General features: G+C 41.8%; 1 protein-coding gene across 1 annotated transcript in view; it reads right to left on the bottom strand.

Moving 5' to 3' along the window:
- cdh5 (cadherin 5) overlaps nt 1-14,965 on the bottom strand; it is a gene marked incomplete at its 5' end in the record, with an annotated part of 106,027 nt that extends 91,062 nt beyond the window's left edge. The window contains one exon of the mRNA XM_079559328.1: nt 14,948-14,965. Coding sequence (XP_079415454.1) covers nt 14,948-14,965 — 18 coding nt within the window. The remainder of the gene's footprint in view (nt 1-14,947) is intronic.
- Nucleotides 14,966-19,069: the final 4,104 nt, after the last annotated feature.

Here is a 19,069-nt window from a genome sequence, read left to right as displayed (position 1 = left end):
GATTAAAATGACAGTCTCCGTTGCTCTCTGCTTGCCTCGCGCAGAGTGACGGGCAGGAGGCCGCGGTCCAGTCAAAACGCTCCCAGCAGTCAATTACACAGCAGCAAGCATGTAGTCGCGTAAACTACGGTACGCTCTGTAACGTCCAGATTAAATGGTCAAAAAAGGGAAATATGAAAGTTTCTTACATTGCACATTTGATAGCAGAAAAAACGGCCAAACCTCACGGACATGCGGCACGGCTGTGCTCCACTCCCTCTCACTGAAACAGCAGCTCTGATGGCCTTGGATTTACAATTTACTCATGCGAAATAGTGATTCTGAGCAAGAAATACGCCAAATGAAGCCCATTTGACACATAAAACAGCATGGCCAAAACCCGCAGACAGCTTTATTCATCCCCGGCAGTGGGGGGGCTTTTATGCATGGCCGCGGTTTTATTGTGGACCTGGAATCCCCTGGTGCACCAGCTAAAAAGGTTGAACGACGCAAATTTTTTCACTTACACAAAGAAAAGGCAAGTCATAACTGCTCCTATTATGTAGTTCTTCATACGTATTTTAAGCTTGTGCAGTTTCGTTGAGATTTACACTAAACAATGTCTGTCCAATTAACCCAATCAGGTTACAATGTTTATCCGTGAGCTAGGTGAGTGACAGGCTAACCACTCTGCCAGCAAGAACTTGTAGGAATCTATTTCTCACTCTTGTGTTTCCTGAGCACACACAAATAAGCTCCTGTACTGTCCACTTTTTGCGCCAGGTATGACACTGAAGATTGCAAGGAGCGCCACCCGTCTGCGTACTCGTCTTCTCTACAGCCTGCGCTATGAACCACAAGATCTGGCCCACAGTATATCACGCTATCTAAAGAAGGCACATTGTAACACCGGTCACAGCTTCCAAATGAGACATATGTATTTTAATATGCGTGAAATTAGCCATATGTGTGTGTGTGTGTGTGGGGGGGGGGGGGTTCAGGGACAGAAAACGCATTTGGCTGAAGCGAGTGAGCCTATCCGACTCTAGGACAGTGCGCTCACATCAGATTTTAATACGACTCTCCATTTCACATCTCATTTATAGCGCCATATTACCTTCCCTGACATTCACTTGACATTCATGCGCTGAACATATTTCCAATTATGGGGCACCTTTGATAAGCCGCTGCAGTGCATTATGGGTAATGTAGAAATTCATCTCGCTCGGGTCAGGAATGACTACGGCCAGACGACGACGCGTGTTTCCGATTCTCTGCCTCCAGTAAATGCACTTGTGCTCGACACGCCGAGCCGACACATATGAGTAACGTTAAACTCCACCGGTCTGATCCGCTCTGTCCAAGGGAAGAGCTTGGGAATTAGCTGGAAGTCCAAACAAATCTCTTTCTTAACCATGTTTTGAATCTAATCTCAACTGTGAGCTGTCAATGGGAGAGAGTGAAGAAAATGGGAATGGGAATAAACTAAAAAAAGAATTAAAAAAAATAAGTGTGTCTTGCGTCAGGCTGGAATCAGAGTGGGAAGACGGGATGACAAAATATTTTTAGTGATGTTTTTTCTTGCTTTCTTGTCACTCTGAGTTGGCTGTGAGGAACTGTGAAGGACCACAGCTGATCATTATTCACACAGCAGTATGTCGGAAATGTCACATGCTACGTAGATAACAGCCAGGCCTTCAGTTCAGATCACGAGTTCCTGAATAAGATGAAAAATCTAGAATCTTAGAGTCTTATTGTTGCTGTAGTTTATTATTGCAGTGTTCATATCAGGGGTGTCAAACTCATCTGGGTCGTGGGCCGAAAGGACTGTGGCCTCATAAATAACGGCTTACACTTATTGCGCTTCATCAGCCTGTGTCACATGTTTCTCAAAGTGCTACATAAAGTCATTATTTATTCACACCTCACTCAATGGCAGTGAGTTACTAATGTAGCCACAGCCGCTCTGGGGCAGACTGACCATTTACCACGTGGCTGTAATGTGTTGTTTATATCCTGATCTCTTATTATATTAGTGCCCTCTGAGGGTATTATTTCCTTTTTTTTAATTTAAGCTGCCCCCTAGTGGCTGGAGTGAGCATTCTGGTTATTTTGTTTAAAAAAAATCATAAATCTGCACAGGGATGGGCTAGAAATTTATGCTCTACAAAGGGCATGTGATTTAGATGTTTGCTGTCATGGAACTCTACCTTAAAGAGACGAGATGCAAGTTGATCATCTTATACTTACTACTGCCACCTCAGGTCTAACACGTAACTGCAGCGTCTATATTAAGCTCGTGCGTGACGGCACTTCAGACTTCAAACTTTTTGAGTGACAGTGCAGGATTTTAGACGCAGTTGTGGTGAACAGGTCTGAGCTCATTCTACACATTAGGACATGGCTGGAACATGTAGGGGGAGGAAAATACATAATTTTAACATGTTTAAACTCTGTATAGTCCCTTTGAATGTAGAAGCTATCACTTCAGTACAAAAACAAACATTACAAAACAAATTGTTTTTTTATGGCTTTTACTGCATTTACAAGTGCATTACCAGCCACCCTTCTGCTGTCCAGTCCTATGCCTATCACAATAAAGATTGAATTGAAAATAAATGTCCTAAAGTGGTTTCTTTTCAGGTCACGTCACGCAAAATATTGACGCGAACCACTGGGGGCCCCCACGGTAAAAAGAGAAATTTGCATTTGTACAAATTAAACAACTGTATACATAGTATGGTCTAGTATTATAGTATACATTGGCTCTTATTGCTTTAAATGACAAAACATCACAATTTCACAAGTTTGGACATTTTTTACTCGAAATCATCTCATGATTCCAATTCGTTAAACTTGATTTACTTTTTCCTCTGAATTCTTTCAGAATACTTTTACTCAAGTAACGAAATGTGTAACTATTATAAAGTGTGACCAAATAGTCTGATCCATTCTACTGTGTATGCGCTAGCAAGAACTTGTGAAATAGCCTGCCCAAACAAAAGGGGGAAAAGTTATTTTGTTTTATCATATTTTAAAAGAGAACCAAATGTAATATGGAAATAAGGCTTTTACCAAATTCCATTTTTTTTTTTTTAAACATCACGCTGGATTAGGGCAAGCAACTTCTATCATAGATTAATCCTGGATTAAATAAAAAATCTTCCCTTTTTATGGTTAATCATTTGATCTTTTGAGATGCTTTCTAGCAAGACAATAAAAGGAGATTAGAGAAATGATTCATTTATTTTCCAAGACAATTTTGTTAAGCGTCAACTGCCAGCTGCTCTCAAGGTTACTTGGCGACAATGAGGCAGAGAGCCAGTTCCAACAAACTTTCCTTTCATTGTGTTTGGCTAATTAGGAGCAGATTTGGAGGTTATGAAGTTGGGGCTAAATTTGGCATTAATATCGGAACACAAAGGAATAATAAGCTCTTAACTTGATCATTACAAATAAAGAGCTAAAAGCCTTTATTCCTGTATTAGAAAGTGGACTTATCCTGCGTAATTGAGACATAATTAACTTATTTGGAGACTTTCAAATTTGACGTTTCAAATGAATTTGGGTTGGTCAGGGCTTCGGATTGGCCTGGCGCTCCCTCAGCAGGCTGTAGTGGGAATGACATGTGATCAAACGCCGAAAACAAGCTCTCACTTTCAGCAAACAGCACACTAGCAAAATCGATGGCACCGTGATGAAGGCACTTTGGGAGCGGAAATGGTCAGAACAAGTCCGGTGATGGATTATGGGGTTTGACAGTTTAGTGGGAGCGCTACCGCAGTAGAGGAAAAAACCCTCGGATGAAGAATATACTACTCTTGGTACGTGTTTTGACAAGGGAAGAACACGTCTCCAATAAACTTAGTCGAACTTAGTTTTTTTGTAATTATCTTGTGCCAAAAAGAGACTGATTTGTTCATTACCGTCCTTTGATTGCGTTGCTAACAGACCAAACAAACTTGCTGTCAAAACACATCCTCCTCCGTGGCTAATTGCTTGTTGCTAATGGCTAAAGTTGCGCACTATGACAGAGGCTTAGAGAGAGATAAGGTCAGTTATCTAAAGCAAGGAGGCTGCGCCAAATCACCTCTTCCTGTCTACATCTAAAAATAGTGTCCTCCATTTTCTTGCCATTGTGCAAATGCAGCTCCAAGTACCCATCAACTCATCTCTTTGTGGTAACAAGACAAAAGACTCTAAGGGTTAGTTAGGATTTAAGATTAGAGTTATGTCTTATTACATTATGTACCTCCATACTACTAATACACATCATTCCATTGTGTACGTGACCCACAGGTACACATTACATTGCACTAAATTTGGTAGGTACAATGTGTATCAGGGGTATTGTGAAGTAAAGTGTTACCAAAAGCAATATGTTCCTTTGTAAAAATCCACATGGTGGCCCTACAGTACGCATCCTTTGGCTATTCGACGAAGAGCGAATCCAATTACGGTCAAAAACAGTTCCACCGTGCAGTAGTGCAGGGCAGAAGAGGAAAATAATGACCTCAATTCTGCCCCTTTTTTTCACTCAAACTTGGCTGTAAATACTGTTTAAAGTGGCGCTAACCCGCAGTTAGCTTTGCCCGTTAGCCTGTTAGCTTCTTCTTTGTGATTCTATTAGTGTGTATTGGTGGCTCTGGTCCGGTGGCAGTCAAGTTGCAATTGTGGTTTTCTGGACAGAGACACCTGGGGGAGATGAAAGACCCCCCAATCATCCCATTAACACTTCATCACTTCTTCATCAGTATATATTCAATTTCGTTTGTTTGTGGATGACGCCTCATAGTGATGAGGACTTTTCACCTCTCACCACTAAAACAACCACCAGCTCAGATGACGGCTTAAGAACATCTGCCCTTTTTCCCGATTGGACGAGTTGTAAACCTAAGGCCCCATGAATTCCCGGGTGGCTTGATTTTACTTTTTCTATAAAATTAATGGTCAAATATCGCCGATTCTCAAAATCAATTCTCAAGGAGAAATTGCGCTGCTACAAATGCCGATCTGCCAGAAAACTCGTGTTGCCTTAGATCTAATTTGTTCAGAGGTTTGCATTTTCATGTAAAAGCATTTCACTTATGGCTTCTGGTCTCCTCGTGTGCCGTTTTCGCGTCGGCTCAGTTGCATAAAAAAAACGTCATATCAACAACATTCTATTCCATAAAATCGCCCATCCCAAACTTAAGACACTGTTTGGCAATGTTCTTCCAATGTTGCAAGAAAAACGGACAGAATATCCCAAGGACTTTTCTTCGCCTCACGCCTTAGGAATGCGTTGGAACACATTCAGATGATGAAACCGTCTTGGAAGGACCACCACTCCACAGCTTCGTAAACTCAAGGGTGTGGTCACGTGCTGGGTCAAACCATGAACTCGGGCTGGGCGTTTACGAACCGCTGTTAATTAGAACAATACGTCGCCCCGAGCAGTGTGTTACTCGGTCATTCGGCGGCCCCTGCTCTGTGCCAGTCCAGCTCATGTTGCCTCCACCTGCAGAAACGGCCAATAAACTGTTGGAATTCCCCTCAAGACTGGCACTTGACGTTACGATATTTGGACTGATGAGCGCATTTCAATGTGTTGCATCACTGGCTGGTGCCCAGGAGGCGTTTTAGCACAGTTTAAGATGAGTACACATTACGGTTATTTTTAAAACCATCGCAGCGAGTAACAGGGAAAGGTTTGGATTTGGAAGTGACAGTGATAAGGTTAAACCAGGAGATAAAGTTGGGCTGAAGGGATAAACATCTTAGTCAGGTAAAAGCTAACTGTAAAAAGGACCATTCTGGTAAAGCAACTGCAAAACCCCTGATGCAAATTTAAGTTCAGAACTAACTAAGGCCTGAAACTGTCTTCTCCAATGCACAAAGACGCAATGACCATAAAAAAAGAAACATCCCAGAAACATTGCCGTATTTCACAAGAAAAAAGGCATAAATTGCACATAAAAACACTTGAGTTTTGGAAGAAAGAAGCCTCTGCAAACTCATGCCAACAAATCAAGTCAATCATGAGAAAAATAAAAGGCAAATTCAAGACTAAAAGAGGGCAAATCGAGCAACAAAAACACTTATTCTTCAAAGACTCTTGAGTAAAATGGGACTTTGGCGGAGTTCACCCAGGGTGAATTAGTTCAGCAAGATGATATTTCAAAGAATATCACTTGAGTTTTGTCCCAGATTGTATGGAGAGCTTCCAAGAAAGGGATGGAGATCTACTGTTTGAAGATCCCTGGTCTAAAGTGATGAAAAAAGCAAGACTTGGGGCCTGAAGTAAAGCACCATTTTATCCAAGTACGATATTGCTGAACATACATGACAGAATGGAATGATGGATTAATCGCAAATGAATGCCTGACGTTGTGCCCACCCATACAATTTTAGCATTCACCCAAATCCATGTGCATACAGCAACTACAGCTAAATCTATACTAATATAAGAGATTTGGACTTTTTCCGATTCCCTTTTTGATATCTGATACATATACATAAACTGCTAAAAGAGTGAAGGAAGCAACAACATTCTTGCTCAAATTGCCCCACATTATTGGTTTTACGTGAACAGCACCCTCTTCTGGAAGCAGGAGTCCTGCTTCCACCTACCACTGGGGGACAGCCACGAGACTAAAATAAATCAGATGGAATCACGTTGCGTCTATCTAAATACTTTAGAATCTGCTTTATGAAAACTCAAACCGTTGCCTGTCGCTGCAGCTGAACCTTCGATCGCAAGGCTCGACTATTCTGATTGGTGAGCATCTATAGGACTTTATTTGTATAGCGCCTTTCACAGTCACAAAGCGCTTTACATGGGACCATTTACCTTCACACCATACTCAGTGGTGGTAAGTTACCTTTGTAACCACAGCTGCCCTGGGGTAGACTGACAGAAGTGTGAGGCCGCCCATGTGCGCCATGACTCCCTCTGTCCACGACCAACCACTCACTGTCACATACATTTTTAGTGATATAGGGGAAACCTACGGAGACTCCAAACAAAGAAATGTCTTGCTTTGAGGCCGCGGTGGTGCAGCCAGAGACAGACAAAAAGAAAAAACAAACCTCGGCCTCCTGAGGTTAGGTTATTGCAGTAGTCAAAACCTTGTTTGTCGATATCAATAAACCTTGCAGCCTCACTCTGTAACAATTAGATATCCTTTCTCCGTGAGTCATATCACCGATCCTCCAAAACCATTCAGCCTTTGTCTAAATCATCACAAATAGGTACAGATTTTTATTTATTTCATATTTCTTACAACTTCCTCATCTCTGAATCACTAAAACCACCATTAAACATCTCAACAGCCCTTGAGTAACATCTTGACTGGTCTTTTGACAACACTTAGAAGCTCGCCTCTTAAACCACACTATTACCCGGAAAACTCCCCCCAATGGGCTCTATCTAATCACACCGAAATGCCAGCCTATATAATCTCCAAAACATTTTTTTATTTTTTATTTTCTGCACCCCCCTCTTTCGCGCTCCATCGGATCTCCTGTTATATCCTTCTCCCTTGGCCGCGGCTCGGGCCAGCTTAAGTCCGTCTTATTGTCTTGGCGCTATTAGCATCGAGGGGGGAGCGGAGAGGGGCGATTATATAGAGATGGGATTATGCGGCGGCGCAAAAGTCGCCCCCCCTCCCCCCCCCCCCCGTTCTAATGGCCTAATCTCGCGTAGCGCTGACCTCTGCCGACCGCTTCACGCCGCGCCAAGTCCAGACAAAGACGTCGGGGCTCGCCTTTGATTTCCGAACAATCAAATCTGTTGAAAAAACAACAACAGTACAGTCATTTACCGTGTAATAGGAATGAATGGCGGACTGATAAGTGTTATACAGCAACAAGTTCTGTTCTCTCGGGCGACAGAAAGAATGCGATATAATGCCGTGTTAATTATTTTGAGTGGAATCAAAGATGTGTAAATTGGTCACAGGAAAGCGGCCGATAATGACGAGGGATTTTCAACGGGAGGCTTTTAGTGGTAAAAGGATTCTTAAATGTTGTTTGCTTGGCAGTTTCTAAAGCTTCGGTTCAGCCCGAGGAGCTCAGGGCAGACAGTATGTTCCAATTAGATACGACGCCAGATAAAAAGAAGCGAGCCGCGGTTCAAAGTACCAAAGTCGGGTTAAGCCCCAGGTTGTTTGAGTTTCTACAGACTGACGAGAAATTAAGATATATAACGCTATACTCTGCCGGCTCAAAGAGAGAGGAAAAGAGCGCGGCGAGAGTGGAGGGTGGCGGATGAGTGGTTCGCGATCCAGAAACAAGACTCTGGGCTAGGGATGGGCAGTTTTTGGGCACAGTTTTTTTCTATGCCAGCACTGGAACGATACTTGGTTTACGATACCGATATCTGAAAGGCACTTTTTTCAATGTACTAAATAATAACAATAATGTGTGGAAGATGTGCAAATTTACAATATTGGGTTCATCTCCAATGTCAAGAAATGTGTGGAAAAATAGGGAATAATTTGGGGAAAACTGGGAGGAATTGTGGGAAAAATAAGGAAAAATTGTGCAAAAAATTGTGGGGGAAATATTTAGCAAAAATAGGAAGAAAATGGGGGGAAATAGGGAAAATATTGATAAAAAATAAGAATATTTTTATTTTAAAAATTTAGAGGGGGAAAAAAAAGCATCCAAGGAAGTGACTTGGTTGTTTTAGCTCAAATAAAGTTTTTTTCCCCTCAATTTTTCTAAAAAAAAATTCTGAATGGTCGCCCCATTTTTCTTGATTTAATCTATTTATATATAAAGAAAAAGAAAAACATAAAATTTTTGCTCCATTTTTTTCCTAATTTTTGACAATTTTCTGTTACTTTTCGATACCGGTGGTTTAACAACACTTGGTTTTCGATACCGATACCTGAACGATACTGTATACTATTTGTCATGTAAAAGCAGAAAACAGAACCATAATGTGTGGAAGACCAGCACATTTACAATATCGGGCAGAAATGTTGAAAAATTGGTTAAAAAAATAAAATAAAAATTGGGCAAAATGGGGGGGGGTCTCTTCCTTTAATGCTGTCCTTGGACCAACACCATCAAAACTTGGATCATAAAGCAGTGCTAAGTAATTCATGCCCCTGGAGGCCATAAGCGCTACTTTAGGTGTTGTAGCATGTTGCGTTTTTTTACTCATTATTTGTCCGTGAGAGTAAATACGACAAAGGGACAGTGGGATATTGTACATCCAATTACACAAAGGAGATTATTTTTTTTTCACTCAAACTTGGCGTTAAATACCGTTGAAGTGGTGGTAGCCCGTGGTTAGCTTTGCCCGTTAGCCTGTTCGTGAACTTCTTCGTGATTCCATTAGTGTGTATTGGTGCTCCGACCCGGTGCAGCGAAGTTGCAATTGTGGTTTTCTGACCAGAGACACCAGGGGGAGATGAAAGACGCCCCAATCATCCGATCAACACTACGGAGGGACTACGGAAAGGATTTATTAAGGTAAACAAGCTATCTAGTACCTGTTTTCATTTTTCGATACCAGTAGTACCTAAACTTTTTTTCCGACACCTAACTGGTATTGTTTAACGGTATCCATCCCGAGTCACCAGCTCAACAATTCTAAAAGGTTCACATTTTCATTTTCATTAAGAAAAAAACAAGCACAAGTGAAGGGTTTTTTTGGGCCGAATGTGTTTTTAAGCCACTCTTTGTGAAGTTGAAGTTCTCCAGTTGGTTCCGAGATGTGTCTAATTTGTCCCAGTGTGCCGTTACACTCTGTTTGGGCTGAAACTCTGTCCTCATCTTGTTTGTTCAGAAGTTCCTTGAGATAATCCCGGCTGCACTGTGAGATCAGGTTGAGTTAAGGTTTCCTCTGTAGTGTGTGTGTCAGCCGCATCCTTCCTCCGCACGCTGAACAAACATCCTAATCACAGCCAACCCCGGGGTAATAAGCGCTCAGCGGAGGCTCAGGCATCAACACTGTGCTCCGAGGAACAAGGTTAATCATTAGATCGAGGGGCAACAGCCAGGTCTTCACTGTCTTTATCGTCTAATCCCAAGGAAGAAAGTAATAATGTAGTCGTTTTAGCTTCATCAATGGAATAATGTGAGTCTACTTTGAGTGCCTGAAGGCATCCAGAAAAAAGAGGAGACCCTTTCTTGCGTGTGTCTTTTTAGGAAACCGGACAATGTGTACGGAAAGGAAGTAATAAGTTAGAGCGCACTGTCCAAAAAGCATTGGGAAATATACAAGCAGTCATGTTTGACTAACAGAACAAATCAATGGTGCTGTAATAACAGTAATTTGAGCACAAAACTGCACAGAACAGATTCGGTCTCGATCAGTGGGTCTGAGGCCTTTGCATTAACCTCTTAGCCTCCGTCTTAACCAAGTGCATCTAAAAGCCTCTCTACTGGAGCCTATAGTCCTTATTTGAAAGCTAAGACCTACAAAGCTGATTTTTTTCCTACGGTATTTGTCACATTTTTGTTTGCGTTTTTTGGTGCTTTAGTGTTGTTTTTTCATCACTTTTCTTCTTATTTTTGATGTGTTTTTGTTCACTTTTTTGCCCCTTTTTCATCCTCATTTACATCTCATTTTTGTTGCCATTTTTGACGTTCTTTTTAGTTGATACCGGTCATTTCATATAGATGCAGAACTAAGTAACTTGTTTACCTTAATAAATCCTTTCCATAGTCCCTCTGGGGGTAATACAAGTGTTAATGGGATGATTGGGGGGTCTTTCATCTACTCCTGGTGTCTGTGGCCCGAAAACCACCCTTGCAGCTTTCCTGCCTACGGGTCGGAGACCCCAATACACACTAATGGTATCACAAAGAAGAAGCTAACAGGCTAACGGGTAAAGCTAACTGTGGGCTAGCGCCACTTAAACAGTATTTACAGCCAAGTTTGTGTGAAAAAAATGATCTCCATTGTGTAATTGGATGTACGATATCCCTCTGTCACTTTGTCTTTTCTGTCAGCGTAGCATTTACTCTCATGGACAATTAATGAGTAAAAAAACGTAACATGCTACGACACCTGCAGTGTCGCTTATGGCCTCTGGGGGCATGAGTTACTTGGTACTGCTTTAACTTGCCAATTTAATTAATGCAAAACTAATGAAATAAGTAAACAAGTAAAAAACAAAACAAAGATAGACCTTTTTATGTGAAAAACAAGATGAGAATTGCACGGAATCTGCCTTTTGTGACCCAGTGGCTGTACTTTATCAATGAAACGTATGTGCAACAATGGAAAGAGTAACGACAATCGATCCACCCATCCCTAATTTCGACTTTTAAAGCTGCACTACCTGAATTATCCCATTTTATAACCTCTAAGCTGCTGCCCAAACTCATTTATAGCTCTCACAAACCCTCCCCCCACGCATCTGAGTTGTTTACATGAAATAATAGGATGCATTCAGATGTGTTTAGGTGACTGATCAAGACAATGCTGCGCCAAGTGATTTGTTCATTTAGACATGGGTTAAAAGGTGCTACATTTAGATGCACAACAGCGCACACCCACTGTTGTTCTTTGAAAAAAAAGCATTAAAATAGCGACACAAAACGAGACGAGAACGAGGATGAAAGCGCAGGAAAAAACAACAAAGAAGCAACAAAAAATGTGACCAAAAAAATGAAAAGTAAAATGAAAGTGACGGCAACAATGCAAGGAAAGAGATCCGTTTAGATCCGTTTAGTTGGTCTCAGCTTTCAAATGAGGCGTCACACTGGCCTACAGAAACTTTTAGATATGGGTAAAGCCGAACTGGAAAAATGTTCTCGGTTCAGGTGGGGGTTAAGAGGTTAAGAACAAGTGATGTAGAGGTCATGTCCGCGTATCTACTATCAAACTCAACACAAAAACAGGAAACATGGAACACAGTGCTCAGCAGTCGTGAACAGGACCTTTCAAACCAACATGAACAAAGCCAAACATTACTCCAGGTTATTGATGAAGGAACAACGTGACAACATAGTGGTCTCGGTTGAGTTTCCGAGCCACTCACATCTAAAAAGCCATTTCCCCCTGTTCGCAGCGTTAGTATTTCCTTACAGTATTTATTGGCTTTGACGTGTGTGCGTATTATGAATAAATGGCAGGCTTCCCTCCCCCTTTGAATTAATAATACATGACGTCTCAGAAAATATAAAAAATAGATCTTTCCTCGGGCCGATTCATATTTTATTACAAATCTATGAGATTAGCACACTTATGTCAAGAAATATCCCGATCACGCAACACTTGACGTCGGCCCGGCCCCGCTTCGAGCCCCACTCAGGTACTGACTCACAAATGAGACGGTAAACCCACCGCGGCCTCTTCCCAAAAACGGCATTTTTCAACAGACTAAATTTCCGCCTTTGAAGCCGCGCGTCCCCGCACTCCCGTTTTTATCAGCAGGAAGTGTAAACACAAAGCCTTGTGGGAAATGGCGAGGCCTGATAATTAAGGCTGTTGATCACACACCCTTCCTGCCATTCAGCCGCTGCCCTGGGTCTGCGGAGAGGCCGGGGGGAGGCCGTACCTGCTCACTAATGCAATAACTGAGAAGCTATTCGCTCACTGTTTCATTTTAGCCTCAAATTATCCGCCGCTTTATGTCCTTTTATTTTAATCCAGGACCTTGTTTTTGCCTCCCATTTTCAAACAGAGGAACAAGGAGACACACTGTTAGCAGTGGTCGCAGCTCATTTCTAGCTCTCACAAACCCTCCGGCGCATCTGGGTTCTTCAGACCTTTATGACGGCAGACCAGCTTTGCTCTAATTTAGGAGCCAGACATTATTTAAAGGTTAGAAGCAGACAACATACGTTTGTTGGATTTACAATATACTAGTGTGAAATAAGTAATATTTTTTGTTTACAAAACAATACACTTGCATTACGCATTTCAAGCCTGTGTTACCAAGTTTCTCAAAGCGCCGTTCTTGAAAGCAAGGTTGACACATTCTACCCATTGTCACCTTCCTTTGTACCTCCTGGTAAGCGCTCAAGTGCCCGCAGGTGCCTGTACCACTGGTTGGGAAACACTAGTGTAGACAACAACAATTAGCTGCTAAATAAATATTGATTAAAATACATAACCTCTGAAAGGAACAGGCCACCGTTTTTCCATGCTGAGACATGTTCTTGCCTGAGCAAAACGCAACATGACCAAAGATGTTGTTAGCATTTGGCCTCTCCCAGTGTATTCCTTTGGCTCCAAACGGGGTGAAGTTAGAAGCGACCACCCTCTTCCACAGGCAAGAAGCTCAGGAAAGAACATATCTCAGTATGGAAAAATGGTGGCCTGTTCCTTTAAACTTTTCATTTGAAAGCTAAGACCTACAAAAGTGATCGTAGCTTTGTTGTCACATGGTCGCCGTGTTATTGTCACACTTTTTAAGCGTTTTTGTTACTATTTCCAGCCAAACTGGAGAAAATGTGCTCGGTTCAGATGGGGCTTAACACTTTCATGAGTAGATACACAGCACAAAGCACAAAGCCAGCAATGTCATTACCGCTCGAAAACATTAAGGTATAAGGCCTGTAACTAATTTTAGTTATCTTTGCTGAATTTGACTGAAATGAGTCTGGCCTGTTTGTTTTCATTGAATTACTTAGTTCTACCAATTGCCACTGTTGCCCCAAAGTGCGTGAATACTAAATTAAAATCCTGTGCGATCTTTTCCGTTAGCCCCCCTAGATTATTTCAGACATGTTTTATAACCTCTTGCATTAGATACTTTGGAACTCCACTCCCCATCAGCCCCAGAGGCTCTCAGTATGCACTAAACCTACATTTGACACCCCTGCTGTGGCGTGATGTTAATTGCCGACAGAGAGCAAGCAGGAAGAAAGGACAAGCCCTTAAAGCTCTAGCCCGCTGGCGGTGTTCCGTCGAACAAATTCTGGGCTCAAGGTAAAAAAAAGAAAGAAAAAAGCTTGAGTCATACTGACACAATAGAGCAGGAGCGGGAAAGGTTGTGGAGGACTAATAGAGTATTGTGCGCCAAAAAGAGAGGTCGGGGGGACCTCCCTCAGGAAATATTTTAACTAGTTGACAATATTTCAATTGTTTAGTTGTGGTTAGCAGTTGGATGTGTTTATATTTACTTAACTAAATTTGAAGTTCGATATGTTGAGGCAGGAAGATATAGCACCAAACGATCTTATTGAAGATCTTTTAATACCACAGAAACTAACACGAAAGCTTAAAGGACCAGGCCACCCTTTTTCCATACTGAGATATGATCTTACCTGAGCTTAGATGAGTTGATGCGTACCTGTCTGGTCTGTGTGCGTGCCCGTGGAAGAGCGTGGTCGCTTCTAACTTCCCCACGTTTGGAGCTATAGGAATATGCTGGGAGAGGCCAAATGCTAACAACATATTTGGTCATTTCGCGTGACTGAGCACACGCACAAAAACCAAATAGGTACGCATCAACTCGTCTAATGAAACACAACCTACTTGGGGTAAAAAAGTATTGCACTGGCAAAATGGCAACAACAAAAAATACAAATAAATGTACTGACGATAATGACTGAGCCCAAAACTGTATTGTTCCTGTCATTTATTGAATGGTAAGTCGATATAGAAACTATCATGACAGCCCTATTTGGGGGCATGAGGTAGCATGTTAGTGTAAAGATAAGTGTTACTAATAACAAGTTAAATCCCTCTCTACCATCTTAGCTAATGAAAAAAGACATTCATTGCTGATGAAGCCACTTATCTTCCATCAAACTTTCACAGACTTGTCCCTTCTTCTCATCGGCTGTTCCGTAAAAGCGCCAAGGTTTACCCACTCGCCGCGCCTCACCTTGCTTTTCCCCCCTCTTCCTGTTTACGTCTGGTCATATCAAGGTTACATTAAAAACATGCCCGTTCCCTCCCTGCTTGTTCCATCTCATCCTTGTGGACAGGTTTTATTTTTTTATTTCTCCTTTACTTTCCTTTTTTTTTTTTTTATGTCTGCGGCGGCTGTGACTGGCCCTTAGTCAGTCTCACCTTGTCTGCCTGCGCCATGCCTCATCCGCCGCGTGTTGATTCTGTTTTATTGCCTGCTGTCACGTCCGCTCTCCGTCATGCGTCTGTGCGGCCCGCCCGAGCGCAAACAGGGCATCGGCTTGTTTTGTTTTTTTATCCCCACCCCCCACCCCAGCCTCACCCAAGCCTCCTGACTTTCACGACACCACCGCAAACACCTGCAGACGTACGACGCGGGTTCACCCACCGACTGTCCAAACGTCGGATAAAGCGGATCTGAAGGTGTTTTTTTTTCTTCTTACTTTTATTGTGTGTTGACTTTTTATTTTTGACTTGCTTCCACTTTACATGATGTGTTGCCATGGCGAACTAAGGGTCATGTTCGAGCGGGGAAACAAATCAAAAATGACTACAAAATAACTCCTGGAAAGCTGCAAATGTCTTGAACATTGATCTTGCAGTGTCTTAATTCTTCTAGATATCTATTTATAATCTTTCAGAAACGATTCCACAGCTACTTATACATATTGTGAAATATGGATGTATTTTCTACCAAATAAAGATACAGAGGATGGAGTGGAGCAAAGTGGTTCAGGCAACAGTATAACCCAGGGGTCCTCAAACTTTTTTTCTCTAGGGGCCACATTATCATTCCTGATCGGGCCGGGTTGGTAGAGATTACTCGCCTGGCACAGTCGTCCCTACTACTATATCCACAAGATCAACACTTGATTCCAGGCACATATTTGTGTCGCTGTAGTGTTTTGCAAAAATAGTAATCAAGTCTTCACACTTTGTTTTAATTTGAAATACCACAGATATTCCATTTATTTTTATTTTCAAACAAAACATCATTATGTAATGTGACCAAAGTAAAACTGCTTTAACACTTGTATTGTGCTTAACAAGCCTCACAAGTTTCTCAAAGTACTGTAGTCATTATCCATTCACTCCACAAGGTAAGCTGGTAAGCTTCATTAACCACGTGGCTATAATGTGTTGTTTATATCCCGATTTTTTTTGTCAGTGGCCCTGCTGGACACGTGTGGAATTATTTCTTATTTATTTAAGTTGCCCCCTAGTGGCTGGAATGAGTATACTGGTTATTTACTAAAAATGGGCTAGAGACTTTTTTTTTTTTTTACATATTCAGGGATTTGTGCTCTACAAGTCAGGGGCCGGATTAAATCATCTCATCTCGGATTTGGCCCGCGGGCCGTAGTTTGTGACCCCTGGTATAATCGGTAAGGACATAGGGGAAAGCTAACGTTAGCTTTGCTTCTGCTACATGCTAATTTCCGTTTCTACTGGACAACCAGCTGTGTTACGTCCAAAGCGGATCCTTATTATTTTTGACTTTATTTGTTTGTGCTAAGCAAACTTCTAGTCCGCAAGAAAATGTCTAAAAGAGCCATGTTTTTAAAAGCACCACAGCATTTCTGCCCAGGTGAGTCTTCCTCAGGGTTCATGCTCACCTGAGCAGAAACGTGTTGGTGCTTTTTTTACACACAGCCACGCACAATTAAAGCTTTTAAATGTAGCCGTCCACAGTGCCTCAAGTCTGTTAGTCTGTTTATCCATATGGCTGGCTATCTTTATACCTGTCTCAACTCTAGAATCCATGAAGCATTACAATTAGAAGGAAGGAAAATAAAATGAGTAACTGAATCTGTGTGAAGATATTTTCAAAAGCATGGTCACAAAAGTAGGCAAGAGAAACGGTCATAGCAAACACTCAGATTCAGATTCAGATTCAGTAAGCTTTATCTATCCCAAGAGGGCACTGCCCCCCTTCCCATCGGCGTTTCACTCCTCATACACAATGGTGGCAAGTTTCTGTTGCCAAAGGTTTCCTGGGGCTGACTGAACGTAACATAGAGTCTACGACGCCTCTATGACCAGGGCTGGACAATATCAGCGATTGTGGATGCAGTGAGTAGTAGAATTTAGATCGATCCGATACAGGCCTGTTTCATTAAAAAGGCATTAAAAACAAGAAAATGACCCAAAGCCATAATCTCGCAGTATTGATGAGAAGTAAATAAAAGTATTTTTTTTGTAAAGATCTTTAAAAATGAGCAGGAAAACAAAAATTCAGTATGTCCGTCTAATGCATTTTATTTGTAATATGAGCATAAATACTTTCAATACTGGCTTCAGTATGGCAGTATTAATATTATGGATTGATCTGCCCTTGCGAGACCAGTGCTGTACTACATTCTTACAAACAAGGTGGGTGACGTGTCTGAGCCAAGGACTGGCTGACATACAGCCACATGTCAGCTCTCATTATCCATCGCTCTTCACCATTACCGCCAATGTTCCTGTTATCTCCAGGATTTCATACAGTGACCTTTTATGTTCAAGTCCCTTTGCAGAAGTCGTACCTCAGATCTCTGATGACTCATTTTGTCTTCTCTACATTTATTTCATCCATGTGTGCTGCGCTTTTGCTGTTGGATTACGCTGCTATTCTCTATTGCGACAATATGGTGGTAATTAGTGTTATGTTGTTGTTATAGTTACTTTTTAAATTCTTCATCATTACTGCACTGAAATGGCCACGACTAATAAACTCTTGATGGCGGATTTTTAGCTTTGTTTAAACTCATTCATTTCCTTCTGTGGAAGCAGATGGTGAAGTGTTATGTGAGCAGAAATACAGGCGGTGCGAGCTTTGCCTTGTTTCCCATACATTATTTGAAGTTCTTATTTGAGGAGGACCATGCAATGTTAATTTTACTACAGCATTTACCCCTCTTTCCTGCCGTCCTCCCGTAAATTTCCCGTAATACTACAAAATACAAAAAAATCACTCTCTGCCCCTCCAAACTGAACTGTGTCACGAGCCTCGCCAGAACTGCCACCTGCAGAAGCCTGAGTCGCAGTTGTCGTGAGGTTTGTGTACGGGATTGGGAATTCTGCCCCATTCATTTGTATGGAGAATTCTACCCATTCATTTGTATGGAGAATTCTACCCATTCATTTGTATGGAGAATTCTACCCATTCATTTGTATGGAGAATTCTACCCATTCATTTGTATGGAGAATTCTACCCATTCATTTGTATGCAGAATTCTACCCATTCATTTGTATGGAGAATGCTACCCATTCATTTTGACAGGATGTCAAAAAGGGTTTGTTTTTTACCTGCGATTTCTGCTGTTCCTGCATGTCCAGCTCCCATCGTTGGTAGTTTTGCAGCTTGATTCCGCGTTGAGGAATGGGAAATTCTGCCCATTCAGTGTAAGGGGAATTGTTTGCCTGGCCTGCCAGACACTCCTACTTTCTGTTCAAAAGAAGAACCGTCTGGACAGCTCCTTGCAGCCTATCATTTCACGATTTTACCCACTTCGGTCCAATCACGCACCGAGAGGCGGGACTTCATTCCCCCAAGAGGCGGAAGCCACACTCTACCAAAACAATAGAGATGGCGTGTGCGGCGAGTGATACGATGTTTTCTTCTGCTCTTTTGTCTGTTTTAAATCGTAAAAAAAAAAATGTAATCCCTCAAACCGGAGCAAGAAACAGAGTTCGAAGCGTTCCTCGTAAATAAGAACGTTTTTGGAAAGGCTTCCTGCTGCTTGTTGCTGCGACGTATCTAGCGTTGCTCTGATTGGTTGATGCCATCTGTCAATCACGCCCACCGGGAAATCTTTGAGATCATGTTTGCTCCCAGACTATATGTCTTTGAAATATCTGTGAAAAACATGTAGTTTGCCAGGCAAAGGAATTGTATGTGTGTCTTCACAGTTTCTGCATTTTGTGTTCAGCTTATTAGTTTATTTGTTCATTTGAGCAGTTAAAATTCTGCTCAAAAGGAGTGGGCCGAAGCAATGGCTTATGCCATTGGTATGTCTACCATGTATTATGGGAATTTCACTCATTCATTTTAATGGGATTCCAATCTCACGCATGTGTTGGTTTTGTTTTTCCACATTTTGCATTTCGTGTTCAGCTTTAACAGGCTTACCGTATTTTCCAGACCATAAGTCACACTTTTTTTTTTTTTTCGTAGCGACTAATATGTGTTTTTTTCTACCCTTTTTTAAATCCAAATATATATATAATTTCACATGCCGCTAGAGGGCACTGCAGGCTAATCGAGCAGTAGAAAACAAAACAAAGTTAATCACGGGCTAT

This window comes from Gobius niger (genome assembly GCF_951799975.1).
Source record: "Gobius niger genome assembly, chromosome: 7".
In the NCBI taxonomy this organism is placed as follows: Eukaryota; Metazoa; Chordata; class Actinopteri; order Gobiiformes; family Gobiidae; genus Gobius; species Gobius niger.
The sequence above is the reverse complement of the archived record's forward strand: the minus strand, read 5'-3'. Positions and strand labels throughout refer to the sequence as shown.